Genomic DNA, 19,145 nt, shown 5'->3' with positions numbered 1-19,145 from the left:
TGACGCGAGCATCCGGCACTCCTGTCTCTGAGTTCAGTGATTAACGTGACGGGGACGCGGCGGGATTACTCGTGCACCACCATGGGATGGTGCATGAAGGCTCTGGTGGGTACCTCAGTCGGCATTCACGGGTGGGGTGTGAGCCTCTAGAAGCGTCTTTTGTCACTTCCAGCGGCTTGGCTTGTCTAGGTAGTGCTTTAAAGTCCGAAGAGAGCAGAAGAAAGTGAAACTCAGACAGTGAATCAAATACACATTGCAGCACCCTCGGTGAGGGGCATGAGGCGGATGGTTTTAAGAGTGTTTTCAGCCAAACGAGCCTTGTTTTCTCATGTGAAGGTCTGTTTGTCACCGGTGTCTAGCTTACAGACCTGCGTGTTTCACCCAGACGGGTGCACGGTTGCCGTGTGACTTCGTCCAAGGCGTGCAGTGTGCCACTCGTTTGCTCGTGAGTCGTACATAGCTCTCGTGCTTGCGGGATGTGCTCGGCCCGGCTGGTGCCCAGTTCAGACCAGCCATCTTGTAGTAGAAGGATGTTCTGTACGGAGGCTCACCACGGGTGTTCCGTGGTGGTGAATGCGGTGTGCACTACACACGTGTGCACTACACACGTGTGTTTAAAGCTCTAGGTTCATGCATTACAGGATCCATGTCTGCAAAACAGACTAAAATAATACACATTCAAAAGCATTTGCCAAATATGTACGATTTGCCGTAAAAAACGTTGTCCTATTTTAAGTTTACCATTCCAGTCGCCGATTCTAAGATGCTTCTATGCACAGGCCTGAAATCAGCCACACCCACGGCCCATGCATTGTAGGTTGGGTTAATACACCAGCGCTCCCCTGGTGCTGTATATGGATCTGGGGTCACCCACTTGATGGGAAGGTTCGGTGCATTCAGACAGGTTTGAGTGTGTGCTCACGTGCAGTTGTTCACCGGCCCTCCTTTTGTACATAACGTGTACGCTTGGCTGTCATGGAGTGCGTGCCCTGGTTACAGCCCAGTCCCATCTCCTCGCGAGAGCAGCAGACGCAGTGCGACCTAGAGGCGCAGGTGCGTGATGCCTGCATTGCTAAGGGTGCGCCCGTGAAAACCAGGACTGAACAGAATACAGGTTTCTGATCACCTACATTCAAAAACATTTGTTGGCAAAATATCTGCCATCTATACATGTCTCACAGTAGTCCCTCAGTTCTCAACTATTGTAGGAGCCCGCCATTAACTGAGTTCCCTGCAGTTCTAGACAAATATGGGACAAGTGATCGATATAGATGTGGCACATGTGGACATTTCACAAGGATATGTTGATGGGTCGTAGCTATTTAGACGTGAGATGGTTTTGTTTCTGGTTTTCAAGAGTGTCCCTCCTATTACAGATCCCACTCCTGCTTCGCTCGTGTACAATGCGTCCGGCTATTGTGTTTGTGCATGCATGACTGCAGTATGAAGCTAGCCGAGGCCTGTGAGAGTCGTGCCTGTCTGGTTGAATGTGTGTATGTGCCCAAACCGACAGGGTTCCATGTGAAAACACAGATAGACTAACAGAGTCCAATAAATTCTAGTGCCCAAAAATGTGGCATGCACATATATATGCCCATACAAAATTATTGGCCAGTTTTTATTTTGGAACTCCAGCCAAAGGCCCAGACTTTGTAGCACTGGGTATTTTACTAGTACATTTGGAGACGAATGCTTGCAAGTAGCTTTTGGTGCACATAGATATCTTTGTAAGGCTGTGTTTCTGCACATAAGGTATGTTGGCAGCAGATGTTTTGTGTCTGTTTTTGCGTGCCAACCATTTGTAGGCCTACCCTAGGCCTTACTAGAGCAGTGCACGCGACGCTTGCTTGCTAGTTAGGTTTGGGCTATGTATCTATCCATATATCGTACGCAGTGCATATACCTGGCTGTAGGGCTGCCAGGGCCCACCTTGTGTACCCGTCTGAGGCCTTCTCCTCCTCTCTCGCAGGTCCGGTGAGCTTGAGCTCCTCCGCCCAGCTGGTGGCGCCCTCAGTGGTCGTAAAGGGCACCCTGTCTATCACCTCTTCCGAGCTCTACTTCGAGGTGGACGAAGAGGACCCCAGCTTCAGGAAGATTGACCCGAAGGTAAGGTCCGTGGCACGGGCCCCTCCCCGTCCTGGTGCCCGTTGAGCACTGCTTTCCTGTGTGTGGCCACGTGTCAAGCTCGTGCTCTGTGAACGTGCAACACAAGGCCCCAAGCGCCAGGCTAGTCAAAGTGACAGAGCAGGCTGCACCACTACTATTTAGCACTGTGTCCTGCTGTCTGTTTTACCGTAGACTGGTGCAATGTAGATGTCCTTGGTTGTGCCACATCCTAACACTATAAGTTTTAAACGCCTACACGTTTCATGTGCATTGCTATTTTAAAAATGTCACAAGGGAAGCAGTGCCGGTAACGCGCCCCCAGAATAACACCTCTGCGCACGAGTTGTTGTTTTAAATGAGGCACGCGCTGGGGGGATTGTGGGGAGGTGAGGCGCTCGCTTCAATATACGTCTATTGTGTAATTAGAACACTCTTTTTAATATTGTTCGGTTCGTTATGTGCCTGTGATTCCAGCAGAGGCATTTATTAAACTGCTGCCGCATCGGCCGTTTACAGATCTGCTTCTCTGTGAAAGTGGGGTGTAAAATATACCTACCAAAATGTTCAACATTGAAGGTGACCACACGTGTGTGCTGGCAAGATGTAAAAAAATGAAGGTATTCTTTTTTCTCAAATTCGTCCTGGCTCTAGAAATTTCTATAGCCAATTCTCGGGCAAAGAGTTCTAAAAATGCCCGTGGGCTTCTTTGGGGTAGTCTTGTATCAAGTGATCTCAAACGCTCACTCTTTCTGAATGGAAAGACCTCTCCGAACTATCCCCGCACGCATCTCTGGGCATTGTAACTTCGATCCTGCAAGAGCCCCGCTGAGGCACAGGAGCTTTCCATCAAACGCTCCAGTGCCGGCCGGGCTTCACCGCTCCTTCCCTTGACCGGCACCAGAACTACCAGGACCAGCAGCCCCGCAGCAACGCCCCCGCCAGCGACAGCGCAGCGCGCCAGGAGGCGCTACAAAGCAGCGTTTGGGGCTGATTCCCTGTGGCGCACGCATCTCTGGGCATTGTAACTTCGATCCTGCAAGAGCCCCGCTGAGGCACAGGAGCATTCCATCAAACGCTCCAGTGCCGGCCGGGCTTCGCCGCTCCTTCCCTTGACCGGCACCAGAACTACCAGGACCAGCAGCCCCGCAGCAACGCCCCCGCCAGCGACAGCGCAGCGCGCCAGGAGGCGCTACAAAGCAGCGTTTGGGGCTGATTCCCTGTGGCGCACGCATCTCTGGGCATTGTAACTTCGATCCTGCAAGAGCCCCGCTGAGGCACAGGAGCATTCCATCAAACGCTCCAGTGCCGGCCGGGCTTCGCCGCTCCTTCCCTTGACCGGCACCAGAACTACCAGGACCAGCAGCCCCGCAGCAACGCCCCCGCCAGCGACAGCGCAGCGCGCCAGGAGGCGCTACAAAGCAGCGTTTGGGGCTGATTCCCTGTGGCGCACGCATCTCTGGGCATTGTAACTTCGATCCTGCAAGAGCCCCGCTGAGGCACAGGAGCATTCCATCAAACGCTCCAGTGCCGGCCGGGCTTCGCCGCTCCTTCCCTTGACCGGCACCAGAACTACCAGGACCAGCAGCCCCGCAGCAACGCCCCCGCCAGCGACAGCGCAGCGCGCCAGGAGGCGCTACAAAGCAGCGTTTGGGGCTGATTCCCTGTGGCGCACGCATCTCTGGGCATTGTAACTTCGATCCTGCAAGAGCCCCGCTGAGGCACAGGAGCATTCCATCAAACGCTCCAGTGCCGGCCGGGCTTCGCCGCTCCTTCCCTTGACCGGCACCAGAACTACCAGGACCAGCAGCCCCGCAGCAACGCCCCCGCCAGCGACAGCGCAGCGCGCCAGGAGGCGCTACAAAGCAGCGTTTGGGGCTGATTCCCTGTGGCGCACGCATCTCTGGGCATTGTAACTTCGATCCTGCAAGAGCCCCGCTGAGGCACAGGAGCATTCCATCAAACGCTCCAGTGCCGGCCGGGCTTCGCCGCTCCTTCCCTTGACCGGCACCAGAACTACCAGGACCAGCAGCCCCGCAGCAACGCCCCCGCCAGCGACAGCGCAGCGCGCCAGGAGGCGCTACAAAGCAGCGTTTGGGGCTGATTCCCTGTGGCGCACGCATCTCTGGGCATTGTAACTTCGATCCTGCAAGAGCCCCGCTGAGGCACAGGAGCATTCCATCAAACGCTCCAGTGCCGGCCGGGCTTCGCCGCTCCTTCCCTTGACCGGCACCAGAACTACCAGGACCAGCAGCCCCGCAGCAACGCCCCCGCCAGCGACAGCGCAGCGCGCCAGGAGGCGCTACAAAGCAGCGTTTGGGGCTGATTCCCTGTGGCGCACGCATCTCTGGGCATTGTAACTTCGATCCTGCAAGAGCCCCGCTGAGGCACAGGAGCATTCCATCAAACGCTCCAGTGCCGGCCGGGCTTCGCCGCTCCTTCCCTTGACCGGCACCAGAACTACCAGGACCAGCAGCCCCGCAGCAACGCCCCCGCCAGCGACAGCGCAGCGCGCCAGGAGGCGCTACAAAGCAGCGTTTGGGGCTGATTCCCTGTGGCGCACGCATCTCTGGGCATTGTAACTTCGATCCTGCAAGAGCCCCGCTGAGGCACAGGAGCATTCCATCAAACGCTCCAGTGCCGGCCGGGCTTCGCCGCTCCTTCCCTTGACCGGCACCAGAACTACCAGGACCAGCAGCCCCGCAGCAACGCCCCCGCCAGCGACAGCGCAGCGCGCCAGGAGGCGCTACAAAGCAGCGTTTGGGGCTGATTCCCTGTGGCGCACGCATCTCTGGGCATTGTAACTTCGATCCTGCAAGAGCCCCGCTGAGGCACAGGAGCATTCCATCAAACGCTCCAGTGCCGGCCGGGCTTCGCCGCTCCTTCCCTTGACCGGCACCAGAACTACCAGGACCAGCAGCCCCGCAGCAACGCCCCCGCCAGCGACAGCGCAGCGCGCCAGGAGGCGCTACAAAGCAGCGTTTGGGGCTGATTCCCTGTGGCGCACGCATCTCTGGGCATTGTAACTTCGATCCTGCAAGAGCCCCGCTGAGGCACAGGAGCATTCCATCAAACGCTCCAGTGCCGGCCGGGCTTCGCCGCTCCTTCCCTTGACCGGCACCAGAACTACCAGGACCAGCAGCCCCGCAGCAACGCCCCCGCCAGCGACAGCGCAGCGCGCCAGGAGGCGCTACAAAGCAGCGTCTGGTCCCTCCTCCCGCGAGGACGCGCGCGGGACGCGCCGGGAGAAGCCCGGGACAAGGGCGGGACCGTCTGAGGCCGTCGTGGGCTGGCAGAGGCTGGGCTGGGCCACGTCCCTGTCAGTTGCTTTTTCCCCCGTGCGGTGTTTCCTGACTATAGTCATACTACGTACTGATCAGCCAGACTACATAGGCAGCAAACTTGTGAGTACTTTTGGCCCTTGTACCGCCTTTATCAGTGGATCTGGTTATCTCCTTAACGTTTAGCTATTGAATTATCATTTCTGTAAATACAATGGAGTCACGCATTTGCTCAGCGGGGACTTTGGATGCTTACCTTCTGCGGGCCGACTCATTTATAAGCAAAGAAATTCACCTCATAGAACGTAGACTATCTATCGATTCTTCCCACCAGTCCCCACACAGCCACCTGTCTCATAGTACAGTTCCTTCTCCATCTAAAATACCTAATTCTATTTCCCCACCCGTATCTTCCTCTCCTACTACTCAAACTCTATCAGTTAATAGCAATACTCATCTCCACCCTGTAATTTCCTCTCCGAAGGGCCCACAAACTCGAGGGAAATTGAAACATCCTCAAGATACGATCCTAAGGACTACCCAGAAAAAGTGTAGGGCAATTAAACAACGCAGCAACCCCACTAAACCCAAAACGCTAACTCAGGGCACTCAAACAGACCAAGGGGAATCTTCTCCCACCCCCCAGCCCAATTGTAAAGTAACTTCATCTGATTCTAATCCACAACCTACTGTCAATCACCTAGCAGAAGAACTAAAAAATATTCTTGAACATAAATTTGACGTTATGGCCTCCAGTCTCCTTGCCAAACTGAACGACACACTTAGATCCTTTGAGATCAAGCTGACCCAACTCTCAGACTGCAAAGAGACACCCAGTTCACAACATTTTCTTTCGGATGATCTTTCTACTCCTCTTACTGACACTACTTGCTTAAATGATCCACTTTGCCAACCCGGGAAAAACAAACTGTATAACGGTGGCCCGCAACAACCAAACTGTCCATCAGCTAGTAGGAGCACAACAGATAAGAACTCACCTACGACACATTCTCAACAAAAGAAACTCTCCCCATCTGGTTACTCTAATAACCCTATCACAAGGCCTCATTTACATTTAGATCGTCCAAACCTGCCACCCGCTACTTGTCCATATATTGTAGTTCTGACTGGCGTTCCTACTTTAGACCAAGGAGTGACAGAATCCTGGCCCTCCCTGCGAAATAAAGTGGTGGACTGGCTAGTCAAACACAGACACTTTAACGTGCATAACACAAACCAAATAATTATGGCACGTAGAGCAGACTGGATTGGTCTTTCACAAAAAACTATCCAGGGCGACTGTATAATTGTCAACTTCAGATCCCCCAGATTCGCTCGCTCCATCCTAGCACAAAAGGAGGATCATTCGCCCAATCAAACTGCAATTTCCACTGTTCCACTTGGTTTTTTCTATCGTCCTCCCACCCACCTATTAATACCAGTGAACGGTTCAATTTTAACACAAAACCGATTTAACTCTCTGTCACAAATTGAGGAAGTTGATTGACTACTTACGACCGCGAACCCTCTCTATATTTCAAAACTCGCACAAGTAACCAGCGAAAAACTGTTTCAACCAAATTTTTACTCAGACACAGCGCTTTCCTCACTGAGTAAACCATTACCTCCATCCCCTTCCCAACCCTTAATATCATTTATTCACCCCCAACCAATCCTATCTGTTCCCTTAATTTCCACAGACACTCAAGCTAACCCTCAAATTATACTGCATACAGATCCCAAACCAATCCCAATCCCTGAGGTTCCTTGTGCTGCTCAAAAAATTCTTCAACCTACTCCACCAAGAACCTCAGTAAAACCTCCTCCCCGTTATTCATTCAGGTCCATTTTCTGGAATATTGCAGGGCTTCACTCTAAAATTCACCACGAGGGCTGGCTAGCCTTTGCAAGGCAGTATGATATTCTCTGCATGCAGGAAACTTGGGCTCTATTTCCAACCCATTTAAATGGCTACAAAACTTTCTTCTCTCCGGCGCTTCCCTCATCCTCAGGCCGGGCTAAGGGAGGCTTAGTGATTTATATTTCCAATCTCATTTCAGGCCAATTTATCAACGTTTTAAAATCCGAACCAAACTATCAGATTCTATTCATAATATTAAATAATCTCACCCACGTTTTGATTGTCAATTTCTATAATAACCTGCAAGACTCACAACTGATTGGTTTGTTGAAAGAAATTCGATATTTTCTCATAGAGTACTATAATCAGCCCCAAGTTAAAAATCCTATCTTAATTTGGGGAGGAGATTTCAACCTACCACTATGTGACAAAAACAACTTCACCTGCGGCCTTATGGATTCCAATGAATCCCCTTCTACTCACTTTTCCCATTCTATTAAAGGCTCGTTGATGAACGAAACTTTGTCCCTCTTACAAATTACTTTTTCCAATGAATTACTAATCCCAACTGTTAAGCTAAGCCCTACATATCATGGCAGAGGTGCTTTGACTTGCATAGATTTTATATTTCTGTCTTTTAGTGCAGTCAACCTGATTACTAACTTCTCCACCCACGACTGCATTTATAGCGACCATTTCCCCATCTCCATCACATTGGACTTACCTGGCTCCTCCATTCACACAATTAATTCACTCCACCAAGACAACCTCTCAATGAATCGACCAAATGGATACGCCCTAAAATGGTCCCGCATCAATCCTGAAAAAATTCTAAAAGAGCTTATCTCAGGAAACAGGGCAGCCTTTACAACTTGCTTGGCGGAGTCCTCTTCTCCTTTCGAGGTACTAGCAAATTTTAAAATCATTACAACAGAGATCAATAAGGCTTTAACCATTCCCCTTAAACCCAAAAAGAATTTCACAGTTAGCTGGTTTAATTCCACCTGCTCTAAGGCACACAAAGCACTTAAAGTGGCACTAAAGAAAGTCCCGAGAGTTAAAACCGAGGTTTCCCAATGCAGAAAATTCTACCATGAGTGTTTAAAGAATCGTAAGTTAGAATTAAAAGAAGAACTCTGGTCCGCTCTACAAAACAGTTCCAAACTGAAGGATTCCTCAGCATTTTGGGAGGTAATTAACTCATCTTTCCTTTCAGGTCCAAAAGATCGCGGCACCCTAGAGGTTGCCATAACTGAGCAAGAATGGATCAACCATTTTTCCCATATGTTCAGTTTAACACATCTTCTTCCATCATCTCCACACTCTCTTGTCCAGAACACCCCAGCCCTTACTTATGCATCCAACTCCCCTCCTCTTGAATTCACCCTGGCCGATGTCACTTTAGCTCTTAAAGCCAGCAGGGGAGGGAAGGCCCCAGGGCCGGACGGGGTTCCCGTAGATCTATATAAGTCCAACACTGATCTGTGGGCCCCCCTCTTATGTAGAGTACTGAATGCCACAGGTGAGACTGGACCAATGGACTCATGGTCCGAGTCCATTCTGGTTCCAATCTTTAAAAAAGGGGACCGCAACATCCCGCTTTGCTACCGACCCATCTCGCTGCTAGACACCCTGGGCAAAGTGGTTGGTCGTGTTTTACTTGACCGGTTACAATGTTGGACGGAACACAACAGCATCATTTCTGACCTTCAATACGGCTTCAGGGAGGGTTTGGGCACCATCGACCAGGTCCTGAATTTAGTTTTATTAAGAGGAAAATACGTGAACGCAAAGGGAGGTAATTTCCACATGGCCTATGTCGACCTCTCTGCAGCGTTTGACTGCGTTTCACACGCAAAATTATGGTCCATTATGTTGGACATAGGGGTGGACGAGACCCTAGTGAATTACATCCGAGAACTTTACTCTGGCGCTACTGCTAGAGTGAGGTTCGGCACAGGGGGTCAACTTTCTTCACCTTTTAAGGTAGAGCGGGGAGTAAGACAGGGCTGCGTCCTGGCTCCCTTCCTTTTTACCATCTATACCAACGGCTTGGAGGCAGCCATGCTGGAAGGGAGCCAGGACCTACCTCTGATCAACAACCGCCCAATTCCCGCATTACTATATGCTGACGACGCGGTAATCCTCGCTCGTACTCCATTAGAACTTCAACGCTCCCTGATCCGTTATTATAACTTCATGTCCAATTTGGACCTAAAAATTAATCCACATAAAACATTCATCATGTCCTCTGGTAAAACACCATCAAAGGGATTAGGTATCTTTATTACCACCACCAAGATTGAACACACAACAACCTACCCCTACTTAGGAGTGGTGATAGATGATAGGGAGACTTGGAAAAGGGCAATCGAGTCTAGAAACCATCAGTTCTTAAAGGCAACAATGGCCCTAGTGTCCTTTACCCAGAGACTCGGAAAGAGATCCCCGAAGGAAATCCTGGAAATTTACCGCCCAAAATGTATTACCACTGCCACTTACGGTGCGGGTATATGGGGACATGCCCGAGTAGATTCCATCCAAAAAACAGAAAACACCTTTTTGAGATATTTACTATCAGTCCCTCAATCTTCATCTACCTACTCCTGCCACCAAGAACTCGGTTTGCCATTTATCACCGATCTCATCCGACTGCAACCAATCTTGCTGTGGCACCGCATCTGGACCTCAGAAAAGACGTCCTTAACTAAAGAAATTATCACCGATTGTCAAAAACTGGACCATTCCCAAAAAATTCCATGGTTACACTATATTCATAATTTCTTTACTGATTTGGGTCATCCCAACTTCTACTCTGCTCCATATGATATGTTAAGGATTTCCCGTAAATCACTTAAGGCGGAATGTCTAAAACATCTTGACGATCTTCGGTTAGTAACAGAAGTCAACAAACCTTCTGTTCAGCATTCTTTATTAATTCAAACTTCTTTTAATATTGAGCCCTACCTGTCCTCAAACTTCCCAATTTACGATGTTTTCTTACTTACTAGATTCAGACTCAACAACTTTCACCGACTAATCACCTTTCCCAAACCAAATGACTGGTCAAGGGTTCTTTCCATCTGTCCCTGTGACGATATTTCTTTACAGTCCCTTTTACATGTCACTTTCTTCTGTAAATACTTTTCTGAACCTAGAAAACGGTGGCTGAAACCCATTCTGCAGCAAATGTCAATACGCGAATGTCGCCCAGCCTTATTGGCATTACAAATGCTGGACACTCCCGCAACATGTTTTAATATTGCTATGTTCTTAAAATTTTGTATAAGGCACAGAACAAATCTTTAAATCTTAATACCTAGACGCTATGATTGTTGGCTGTTTGCGAACCAATCCCAAAAATTGCGTTCTAAAATCATATTTTAAATCACTTTGTATATGAACTCTGTTCATAATTAAGATTCCTTTATACCTGACATGTTTTGCTATCTCTGTGATTAACTGTCTCTACTTACAAAGAGAATGGATTGTCAGATTTCTCAATGCAATATCAGTATAGAAATTTTAATTTTGCTGCATTTGTTGTATTTGTATTTTGCTTTTATGGATGTGCCTTGCTTCCGAATAAAGCTTTTATTATTATTATTATTATTATTATTATCCCCGCACACCTGGCGGGCATGGATACAATTCACCAGAGGGGCAGGCAACTCCCTGAACGCATTTCTAAAAATCAACTCAAGGATACCTATATTCAGAATACACGTCCGTGGTATCTGCCAACCCCTTCCCCTCTCCACTTACCCACTCTCTACCCACCCCCCCCCCCCTCCCTGACACTGCACCATCCATAACCATCTCTCCCCTCACCGCTCACTCCCTCTCTCCTCCGCCTATCTTCTCTCTGGCCTCTTTTCTTTCCTTTCACAAACCCTACGCTCAGCAGGGGTACCCAACCCTCTATGGATGACCAACTAAGTCAGTTATAAGTAATCCTCCTTAAAAACGTCACTAAAAAAATCTCATCTCCGCTATTTAGTGTTTACACCTATATATACACACAATCTAAGGTACAGGCTGTTTCCTCCCACAGTAAACCATAGTATTAACTTGAACTGCCTTTTATATTGTACCCACAGGAACTTGTTTTTTTCCCTTTCTCTGTATATCTTTACTTTTATCTGTATTTTATTAATGTAAAACCCTAATAAAATGTTAATTGAAATGAAAAAAAATAAAAGCGCCCCAGGGCCTTTACCAAAGTGTAGATTATAACAAGGAGACTCTTAGAACATAATGCATCGCGGACACAGATGTTCTATTTTATACATTGAATGAGCGTACCCAGGAGTGATGCACCCTATATGTGTGATGCGCCCATTTTTACTTGGGGCCATAGGTACTGCAACTGTAGCCCTTGTAAATGTATGCTGGCTTCGGACCGCACACACTTGTGTCGGGGGTTTACATTAGTGTTAAAAAGCGTTGACGAAACCCCAAATTGCTTCAAAGTCGGCGATTATAATAAAGCAAATCACGATGAAGTTGAAGTTAACTTTAGATGGGGCAGGGGCCCAGGCCTTGCACAAGCTAGCGTGTAACTATTCTTTGCCTCCCCTGTGACCCGCGGATGCACCCTTGCTGAAACGGAGGTTTTACTGTGCGTTCCGTTTTCGCTGTCTTCACCCCGTGAACCGGGCGCGCTTCCCTGCGCCCCGGCGGTGACAGCACGTGCCGCTCGGCTGTCCTCGCGCTCCCGGGCTGCTTTTACAAGGAAACGGTAGCCCGGCCCGCGAGCCGCCGCCCGGCTGTCCTCGCGCTCAGGGGTGCTTTTACAAGGAAACGGTAGCCCGGCCCGCGAGCCTCCGCCTCTGGGCGGCGGGAGAAGGGCCCCTCTGTGCCTCCACGTGCAAGGATCGGGCATAGCGGTGTGTATAGCGGCTCTACTCCCCCAAAAGGACTCTTCTGGCTACTTCACGTCAGTGAGGGGGCGGCGAGGGACTGTGCAAAACGCTCGATATTTACAGAAGTGCCGACAGTCTCGGAATGTCACTCCTCGCAGACCAGGAGAGCGCGCGTCATTTCACCTCCCCTCCAAAGAGGACTTGGGAAGAGTAACACAGTTCTGATAGTGCCAGAATGGCCGGGGGCGGGAGGGGGTAAAAATATTACAGAAACGTAAAAGAACAGCGCACCACTCCGAAAAAAGTACTGCAGCCCGGACGCGTCATTAGAGACCCAACACCCAACAAAGTAACCAGACTTGTTCACAAAGATAGGTGTGGACAGCCCTCGCGCTCCTGGGCATCTGTTTGCTGTGGTGGAGATTTTCGGCATTTGTACATTTTCATTGTATTTAAGAACAGTCTTCTCTTTTGTGATTAAATAATTGTTAATTGACGGCGCTAAACTAGCCACCCCGGGGAATACAGCATCAGTTCTCTTCTGGCAAACTATTTACTGCTCCTTTCTGGAATTATTTATATGATTCAAATAGAGACGTGTGCACATCATGGATTCATATTTAATTTATAATGGGAAAAGTATTAGATTAATTTTATTAGTGTACCTTTAAGAAATTTAGTTAGAAGTGTACACCAAAATAATCAGTAAATTGTTTGCCGTTTAATTCTTAAATTTGGCAAACTATGTATAAGTAACAGCATTTTCAAACAAATTCTCGTTCTATTTAAATTTAGAAAAATAATTCCCCTTTCGCTTATTATAGTAAGCCCCACACGTATGAATATATTTGATATGGGCATTAAATAAACAAATCGAACGGAGCTGATACACTCAAAGATCGATGCACAGATCTCATTTAGTATTTCGTTATATTTGTATATCAATATTCTGTTTTTCGGCAGCTAATTAAAGCGCTTCACAACGAGTCGAGTTACAGTTATAGTAATATTTTATTACTGTTTTCAACAACTCAGTTTTGGCGCACATAATGTGACGTTGGCACTGAAATACATTTGACATCAGTAAACTGTTTTAAGAGAATTTGTACATATAGTTAAATAATTTTTTCACTTAGTGACAAACATTCAGGCAACAAAAGGGAAAGAAGGTCACTAGACTCATTTGAAAGTGTACCTTTTAATTTTCTTTCCTTGAGCAGTCCGATTGCTTCTTTGTTTTTTGTTTTTTAATTCACATTGTTTGGAAGAAAAGAGGATTATCTCTCCTTCAGTGCAACGAAAGTCCAAACTTGTCCCGCCCTGCCTCACTTTTCTTTGAAGGTTCTTAAGTACTAAAATGCTTTTTTTGTTTGGTAGAAGGGCATCGCCTGTGTTTTCGCCGCTACAGTCCAAAACAAGTCTTTTGTGCAGGCGAGTAGTTGTAAGAGGTTGGTAATGATATTTCTTTTTGGGACAGCACCCTAGGCAAAACAGTCTTGTCCGATACTTTTCAGTAGAGTTTGTGTGCCTCCAGTTCGTTGTGGTCTGCGATGACTTGCGTCCCAGGGCTGCCTGCAGTGTGCTTTCACTTTCACTCTTGGGTCTGGTACCCAAGGCTGGTCTCTCCGTGAGTGTGTGTGGCTAGCTGTCTGGGTGTGTTACAGGTCAGAGACATGCGCTATAGGAGGACCCATTACTACGGTAGGTGCATTTTGTTGGGATTGGGAGGGAGTGCCCTTCAAACTGTGGGTTGGGTAGGGAAGATAAGCTACGAAATGCCCCATATGCTCGATCTTGTGAGCAAGGCACAGCTTATGAAATTTCTGAAGTGCTAAAATACAGTCGGTGCTAAGCGACTGATATGTGAAACAACTGGGTGGAAGTTTGGGGTACCCGAGGGGCATTCAGAGTGTATAGGCGGGGGGGGGGGGGGGTGTAGGTTCTAGTGTCACGCGTGGACGGCACACCGTACTTTTTTTCTCTTGGTTGGTTCGTTGGGTGTGGGGAAGGCATGTCAGTGCCATGTGTGGAGGGCACCGTACATGGCATTGTGTGTTAACCTCTGGGGCTGGAGAGCCACAGTACATTTTCAGCTGAGGTTGGGAGTCCTTTGCACACCTTGACAAGCGGCGGAGCACTCTGCACTTGTAAGCATAGCCTGTGGGAAACAGGGGTGGGGGGGGGCAATGAAAGTTGTAGATTAAATAGTGCATGGCGTCTGAACAGTGCAACTTTCCCGAGTTTTCGGAGGAGTGCTCGGTGTCAAAGGGTTCGTGTAGCTGTCACATTGCGGTACGAGCAGGGTGGGGTGTAAGCGGGCAGTCTGCACGCTGAGTGGGTCATGAGGGTGCTGTGGGTCGCTGGGTGCGGAGTGAGCCAGGAGTGCGTGCATTCTGCACACTGCAGTTTACGGTCTGTGAGGAGGGTCCCTGGTGCACTGCATTTCACTGTGTCTGCGAGGTGGGTCCCTGGTCCACTGCATTTCACTGTCTGCGAGGAAGGTCCCTGGTGCACTGCATTTCACCGTGTCTGAGAGGAGGGTCCCTGGTGCACTGCAATGTACCGGTCTGTGAGGAGGGTCCCTGGTGCACTGCATTTCCCGGTCTGTGAGGAGGGCCCTTGGTACACTGCAGCTTCTTTTAGTGAGGAGGGCGAGAGTCCTCCACGCGCCGCAGTTGTCTGTGAGGAGGGCCGGGGCCTAGTCTGTGAGGAGAGCCTCGGCTCCCAGTCCGTGCTGAGTCCTCGGGGCCCCCTCGCCCGCTAGAGCTTGTCCAGGCTCTTGGGGTTCGTCAGGATCTCCCGGGCCAGCCGCCAGGTCTGCTTGGCCGCGCTCTCGAGCGCCGAGTGCGGCCGGCCCTGGAAGAGGTCGAGGTTGGGCAGGAAGTAGTGCGGACAGCGGCGGCACTGCAGGCAGGAGATGAGCTGCAGCAGGATGCCGTTCAGCCGGTCGCCCAGACAGGCCTCGTCCCAGTCGGACTCGCGCGGGTGCTTCTCACACTCGTAGAGCAGCAGAGTCTTCATGTGGTAGCCGTGCAGGGGCTGCCCGGGCAGCTCCAGGTGCCGGTCGCGCAGGGTCTTGAGCACGGACAGGCACTTGTTGCGGCAGCCGCCCAGCAGCAGCCGGTCCTCGGCCTCGCTGAACTGCAGCACCCAGGCGTCGCTCTCGGCCGAGCTCTGCTTGCCGGACAGCGAGCAGCACTCTTTGGAGAGCAGGTTGAAGCCCTCGGCCTTCACCTCGGCCACGCGGTTGGGCCCGGGCCAGGGGATGTGCGGCAGCGGCCACTGCGCGGCGCTGCGGGGCCAGATGCCCGTGCACTTGAAGGCCGGGGTGATCTGCACCACGAAGCGCTCGCGGATCCGCAGGCGGACCTCGCTGGTGTCCGCCACCATCTTGACCACGTCGCGGTAGCTGCACTTGTCCACGGCCTGCGCCACCAGCGTCTGGAAGCGGGAGCGGATCTTGCGCGCCGACAGGTAGCCCGAGGCCGTGATGAACTCCACCCAGAGCGACATGCTGCGCTTGCGGCCGTCGCTCAGCTTGAGCACCGCGCAGCCGGGCAGCGAGCCGTCGTCCACGAAGTTAAAGACGCCCATCTGGTTGAGGTAGAGCACCACCTCGAACTCGGTGGGGGAGACGACGTCCAGGCCCTCGTAGCGCGCGTCGATCTCGCTCAGGGAGCTGATGAAGCGCGGCTCCTGCACCTCCACCTCCTTCAGCACGTCGGACACCACCTTGCACACCTCCCGCACCGTCTTGGCGATGGCCGCCTTGCGCGCCTGGCAGCGCTCGTTGTAGTACTTGTTGAGCTGGTAGACGAGCTTGGCCTGCGCGGCGATCATGTTGGGGCAGTGCGGGCCCAGGGACGGGGGTTCGGCCGGGCTGGCCCCGCTGTAGGCCGCCGCAGCGGGCTCGCAGTACGCCGAGGGATCCAAGGCGCGGCCGGGGCCGCTGGGCCGGGGTGTGCCAGGACACCCAGGCGCCGGGAGCAGTTCCACGTGCCTGGTACACAGTCGGAAAGGGCAGAAAGTTTTTTCAAGCGGAGGGCCGGAGAGTCATTGCAGTTGCTTTGCTGGTGCCCGTGCCGAACGTGTGCTGCTCGTCTACCTTCTGTGCCCCAAGGCAGGGTAGTGGTTGTGCCAGGTGCCCCAGTGCCACTTTGTGATGGTGACCTGGCGCGCGCAGGTCGCCCTCAGTAGTGCAGGTTGCTTTGGCCTGTCTCTTCCTGGAGATGCTCAGACACTCGTGTGTGCTCGGCTGCTTCCAGGGGCTGCTCACAGCGCACGCCCTGCTCCCTTCCCTTTGCCGGCTGGCGGATGTGCTGGCGGTGGTCGCCCTGCCCCTCCACTCCTGCTCTCCTCCTCTCTGTCTGCCTTTCCTTCTCATGTACGTGTGCCTCCCTCTCAGTCTCGGCCTGGATTCTCCTCTCGCCTAGTTTATGAATGGTCCCAAGGCCCGGGTTGGGGGCGGCGCTCCGCCTCTTACAATCGCATCCTGAGCTGTCATTGCAGCGGCCAATGGGGTCCGAGGGGCGCCGGGTCTGGAGGAGGGGGAAGAAGCGTGCACCGGCACACAAACAAACAGCGCCTGGCAGCAGGGTACAGGGGCAGACTACTACTGCCAGGGAGGAGAGGGGCCTCTGCTGCCAGGAGACGGGACATCTGCACACACCCCTCCTGTGGGCAGCACTGCTGGGCAGGGGCTGGCACCTCTAACTGGGGAATGAGGGCACGGGCAGCCAGCACCTCTAACAAGGAGACAGGACCACCGCTCCCTAGTAATGCGTGAACCTTACTACCGGCAGCAGTTCACAAGGACAGAGAACCTCTGACTGGGGTCATCGGCACGCACACCACCCCTGAACCACCCAGGCTCCGCTCTCTGGGTGAGGCTGGTACCACTGAGGGGAAATATAAACGTGCACACACACACACCGCCTGTGAGCAACGCTCTCAGCCAAAGGTCGCTGGGGCAGGCGCCTCTGACAGGGAGTGCGTACACCGGCACACACAGACATGCTTGCGACAGCACAATGGGGCAGGGGTCGTGAGGGGGCACAAACAGCACCCGACCCGCTCTCCGTACATTGTGGCACAGGAAACCACAGAAGAGGGCAGTTGGCAGTGCATGTCAACAAACAGCATCTCTGCCTCACTCCAGCGTCTGAGCCGTAATACTACAGCTGGGCACAGCCACAGCGGCAGGAAGCCTCCGAGGAGGGCACACTAATGATACCTGCATGCAAACAGCGTCTGAGCCACGCCAATGGCAGCTAGGAACTAGGGCAGGAAACAACTGACGATTGGAGGGCGCACGCTAAAATTGCGATAGGGGGCGCCTTCCCATGAACAGCACTGAGCCTCACTGCTAGCAGCAGGGCACAAGGCCAAAAAGACAGCACAGTGCACAGGGACAGGCACCCCTGTCAGAGCAGGGCACCACACCCGTTCCAGCCACAGCTGGGCACAGAGCTGGCCATCCTGTCAGACAGGGGGCAACTGCTGTCGTCGGAGACAAGGAAACACAGCATTTTTTTTTAAAAGTGCACAGAAGGGCAGCTCTGAGACGGAGTACCGAAGAACGGGACGCCGGAGTCTGTAGCCCTTCCCAGGGGAGCCTTGTGCGTCACTGGCAGGGAGAAGGGCACAGCTGATGCCATGGTTAGCCGTCACTGGGGCTGGCCACGCGGGGTGCTTCCAGTTGCTCATGGGGGCGGACTGGATTCTCTCACGCAGTTTTACAGATTGCACTGTACCTACCCCAGTTGCCCGATTTTCGAGCACACTGTTCCGTGCACGGTCCGCGGCTAGTGTCAGCGCCGGCGTGTTTGCTGCCACGAAGAGATGGGCTCTGGTGCGATATTAAAATGAAGAGGTTGGCATGCCGGTATGCACCGAATTCCAGGGTGGCACACGGGACTGGGAGCAGCAGCGTCACTGGAGACCGAGTGCCAGCCGCTCGGGGTCCAGGGAGCCGATGCCATTTGCGCTCTGCGCAGAGTGCCCCACTCTTCACCATTGCTGCTTCCCTCTAACCGTTTGGCAGTCTCTTACGCCAGCTTTAGTTTTCAAGTTTTAGAACGCTCTTTAATCGTCTTGAAGGAATTTTGCAAAAATCAATTATTTATTTCAAACAATAACATACAACAAATATTATTATTCTCATGCCTCTCCTTCTCTCCCCCCCCCCCCCCCCGCCCCCTGCTCCGCTGTAGGTTGTTTGTTGTATATTCTTTGGAAAGAAACGACAACTTTATTTGTCTTGAAATTTGCATCTCGTAGCCGCTTGTTTTTCACTGACTGACTTGGGTTTCAGAAAAACACGTCATTCCTTCGACCATCGAGCGGATGGGTTGTGTTATTTTAATTTTAAGCTTTAAAAAATGTTTATTTTGGTTTTAAGAATCGGGTGCCTGTTCGAGGTCTAAAATAACACGGTGTTTATGAAGCGCTTTCTGACACTTGTTTTTATCGTGAGCGCCTAGCGCTGTAACCAACAAGTGTCGGTGACCTGTTTGATTTATATGAACCTGCCAGTTGTTCGCCGCTCTAACGAGCTTGTTATCTTCATTGGCTTGTAATTGGTGCGTGGCGGAAGGAGTGGGCGCAGAAGGTCGAGTGCTCGCTGTGTGGCACGAGAAGCGATCTAGGGACGATAAATGCGTTGCCAAGAACACGGAAACCTGGCCTTTCACTCTGTTTATCACTTGAGGGACGAACCCTGCGTTCTTCAGTCAAATGACTTTTTGTCCCTGTGCCTTAATGGTCAGTATAGGTAAACTTGTGCAACGTAAATAGTTTAATGGAGATGTGTGCTTAGGTCCTTTCCGGATTCCCCGTTGCCACTCTTCCAGATGTTTGAGGTACTTCTCTGCACAATTTATAACTCGATATTATGCGCGCGCTGGCCCTGAAAGATAGCGCGGGGCCGAATACCTAAAATTGACATAAATAAAAAAGCGTTTTGTTCCGTGCCCGTTTGTCGGTGCCCACTTTGAGTTATTCCTGCAGCAGGAGACCACCTCCCACCGCCTTGTA

The 19,145-nt window shown here is 51.5% G+C and overlaps 2 protein-coding genes across 4 annotated transcripts in view; one reads left to right on the top strand and one right to left on the bottom strand.

The window, feature by feature from the left end:
• Positions 1–19,145, top strand: part of LRBA (LPS responsive beige-like anchor protein) — a 2,426,603-nt gene that overhangs the window by 1,324,238 nt on the left and 1,083,220 nt on the right. For all 3 annotated transcript variants that reach the window (XM_085641653.1, XM_085641654.1, XM_085641652.1), the window contains exon 40: positions 1,970–2,106. In XM_085641653.1, the coding sequence (XP_085497779.1) occupies positions 1,970–2,106 (137 nt within the window). The remainder of the gene's footprint in view (positions 1–1,969; positions 2,107–19,145) is intronic.
• On the bottom strand, positions 13,109–16,527 carry MAB21L2 (mab-21 like 2). Its single transcript, XM_085641655.1, has one exon. The coding sequence runs from the start codon at positions 15,948–15,950 to the stop codon at positions 14,871–14,873; it is 1,080 nt and encodes a 359-aa protein (XP_085497781.1). The 5' UTR covers positions 15,951–16,527; the 3' UTR covers positions 13,109–14,870.

This window comes from Triturus cristatus, chromosome 2_2 (genome assembly GCF_964204655.1).
Source record: "Triturus cristatus chromosome 2_2, aTriCri1.1, whole genome shotgun sequence".
Classification (NCBI taxonomy): Eukaryota; Metazoa; Chordata; class Amphibia; order Caudata; family Salamandridae; genus Triturus; species Triturus cristatus.
The sequence above is the reverse complement of the archived record's forward strand: the minus strand, read 5'-3'. Positions and strand labels throughout refer to the sequence as shown.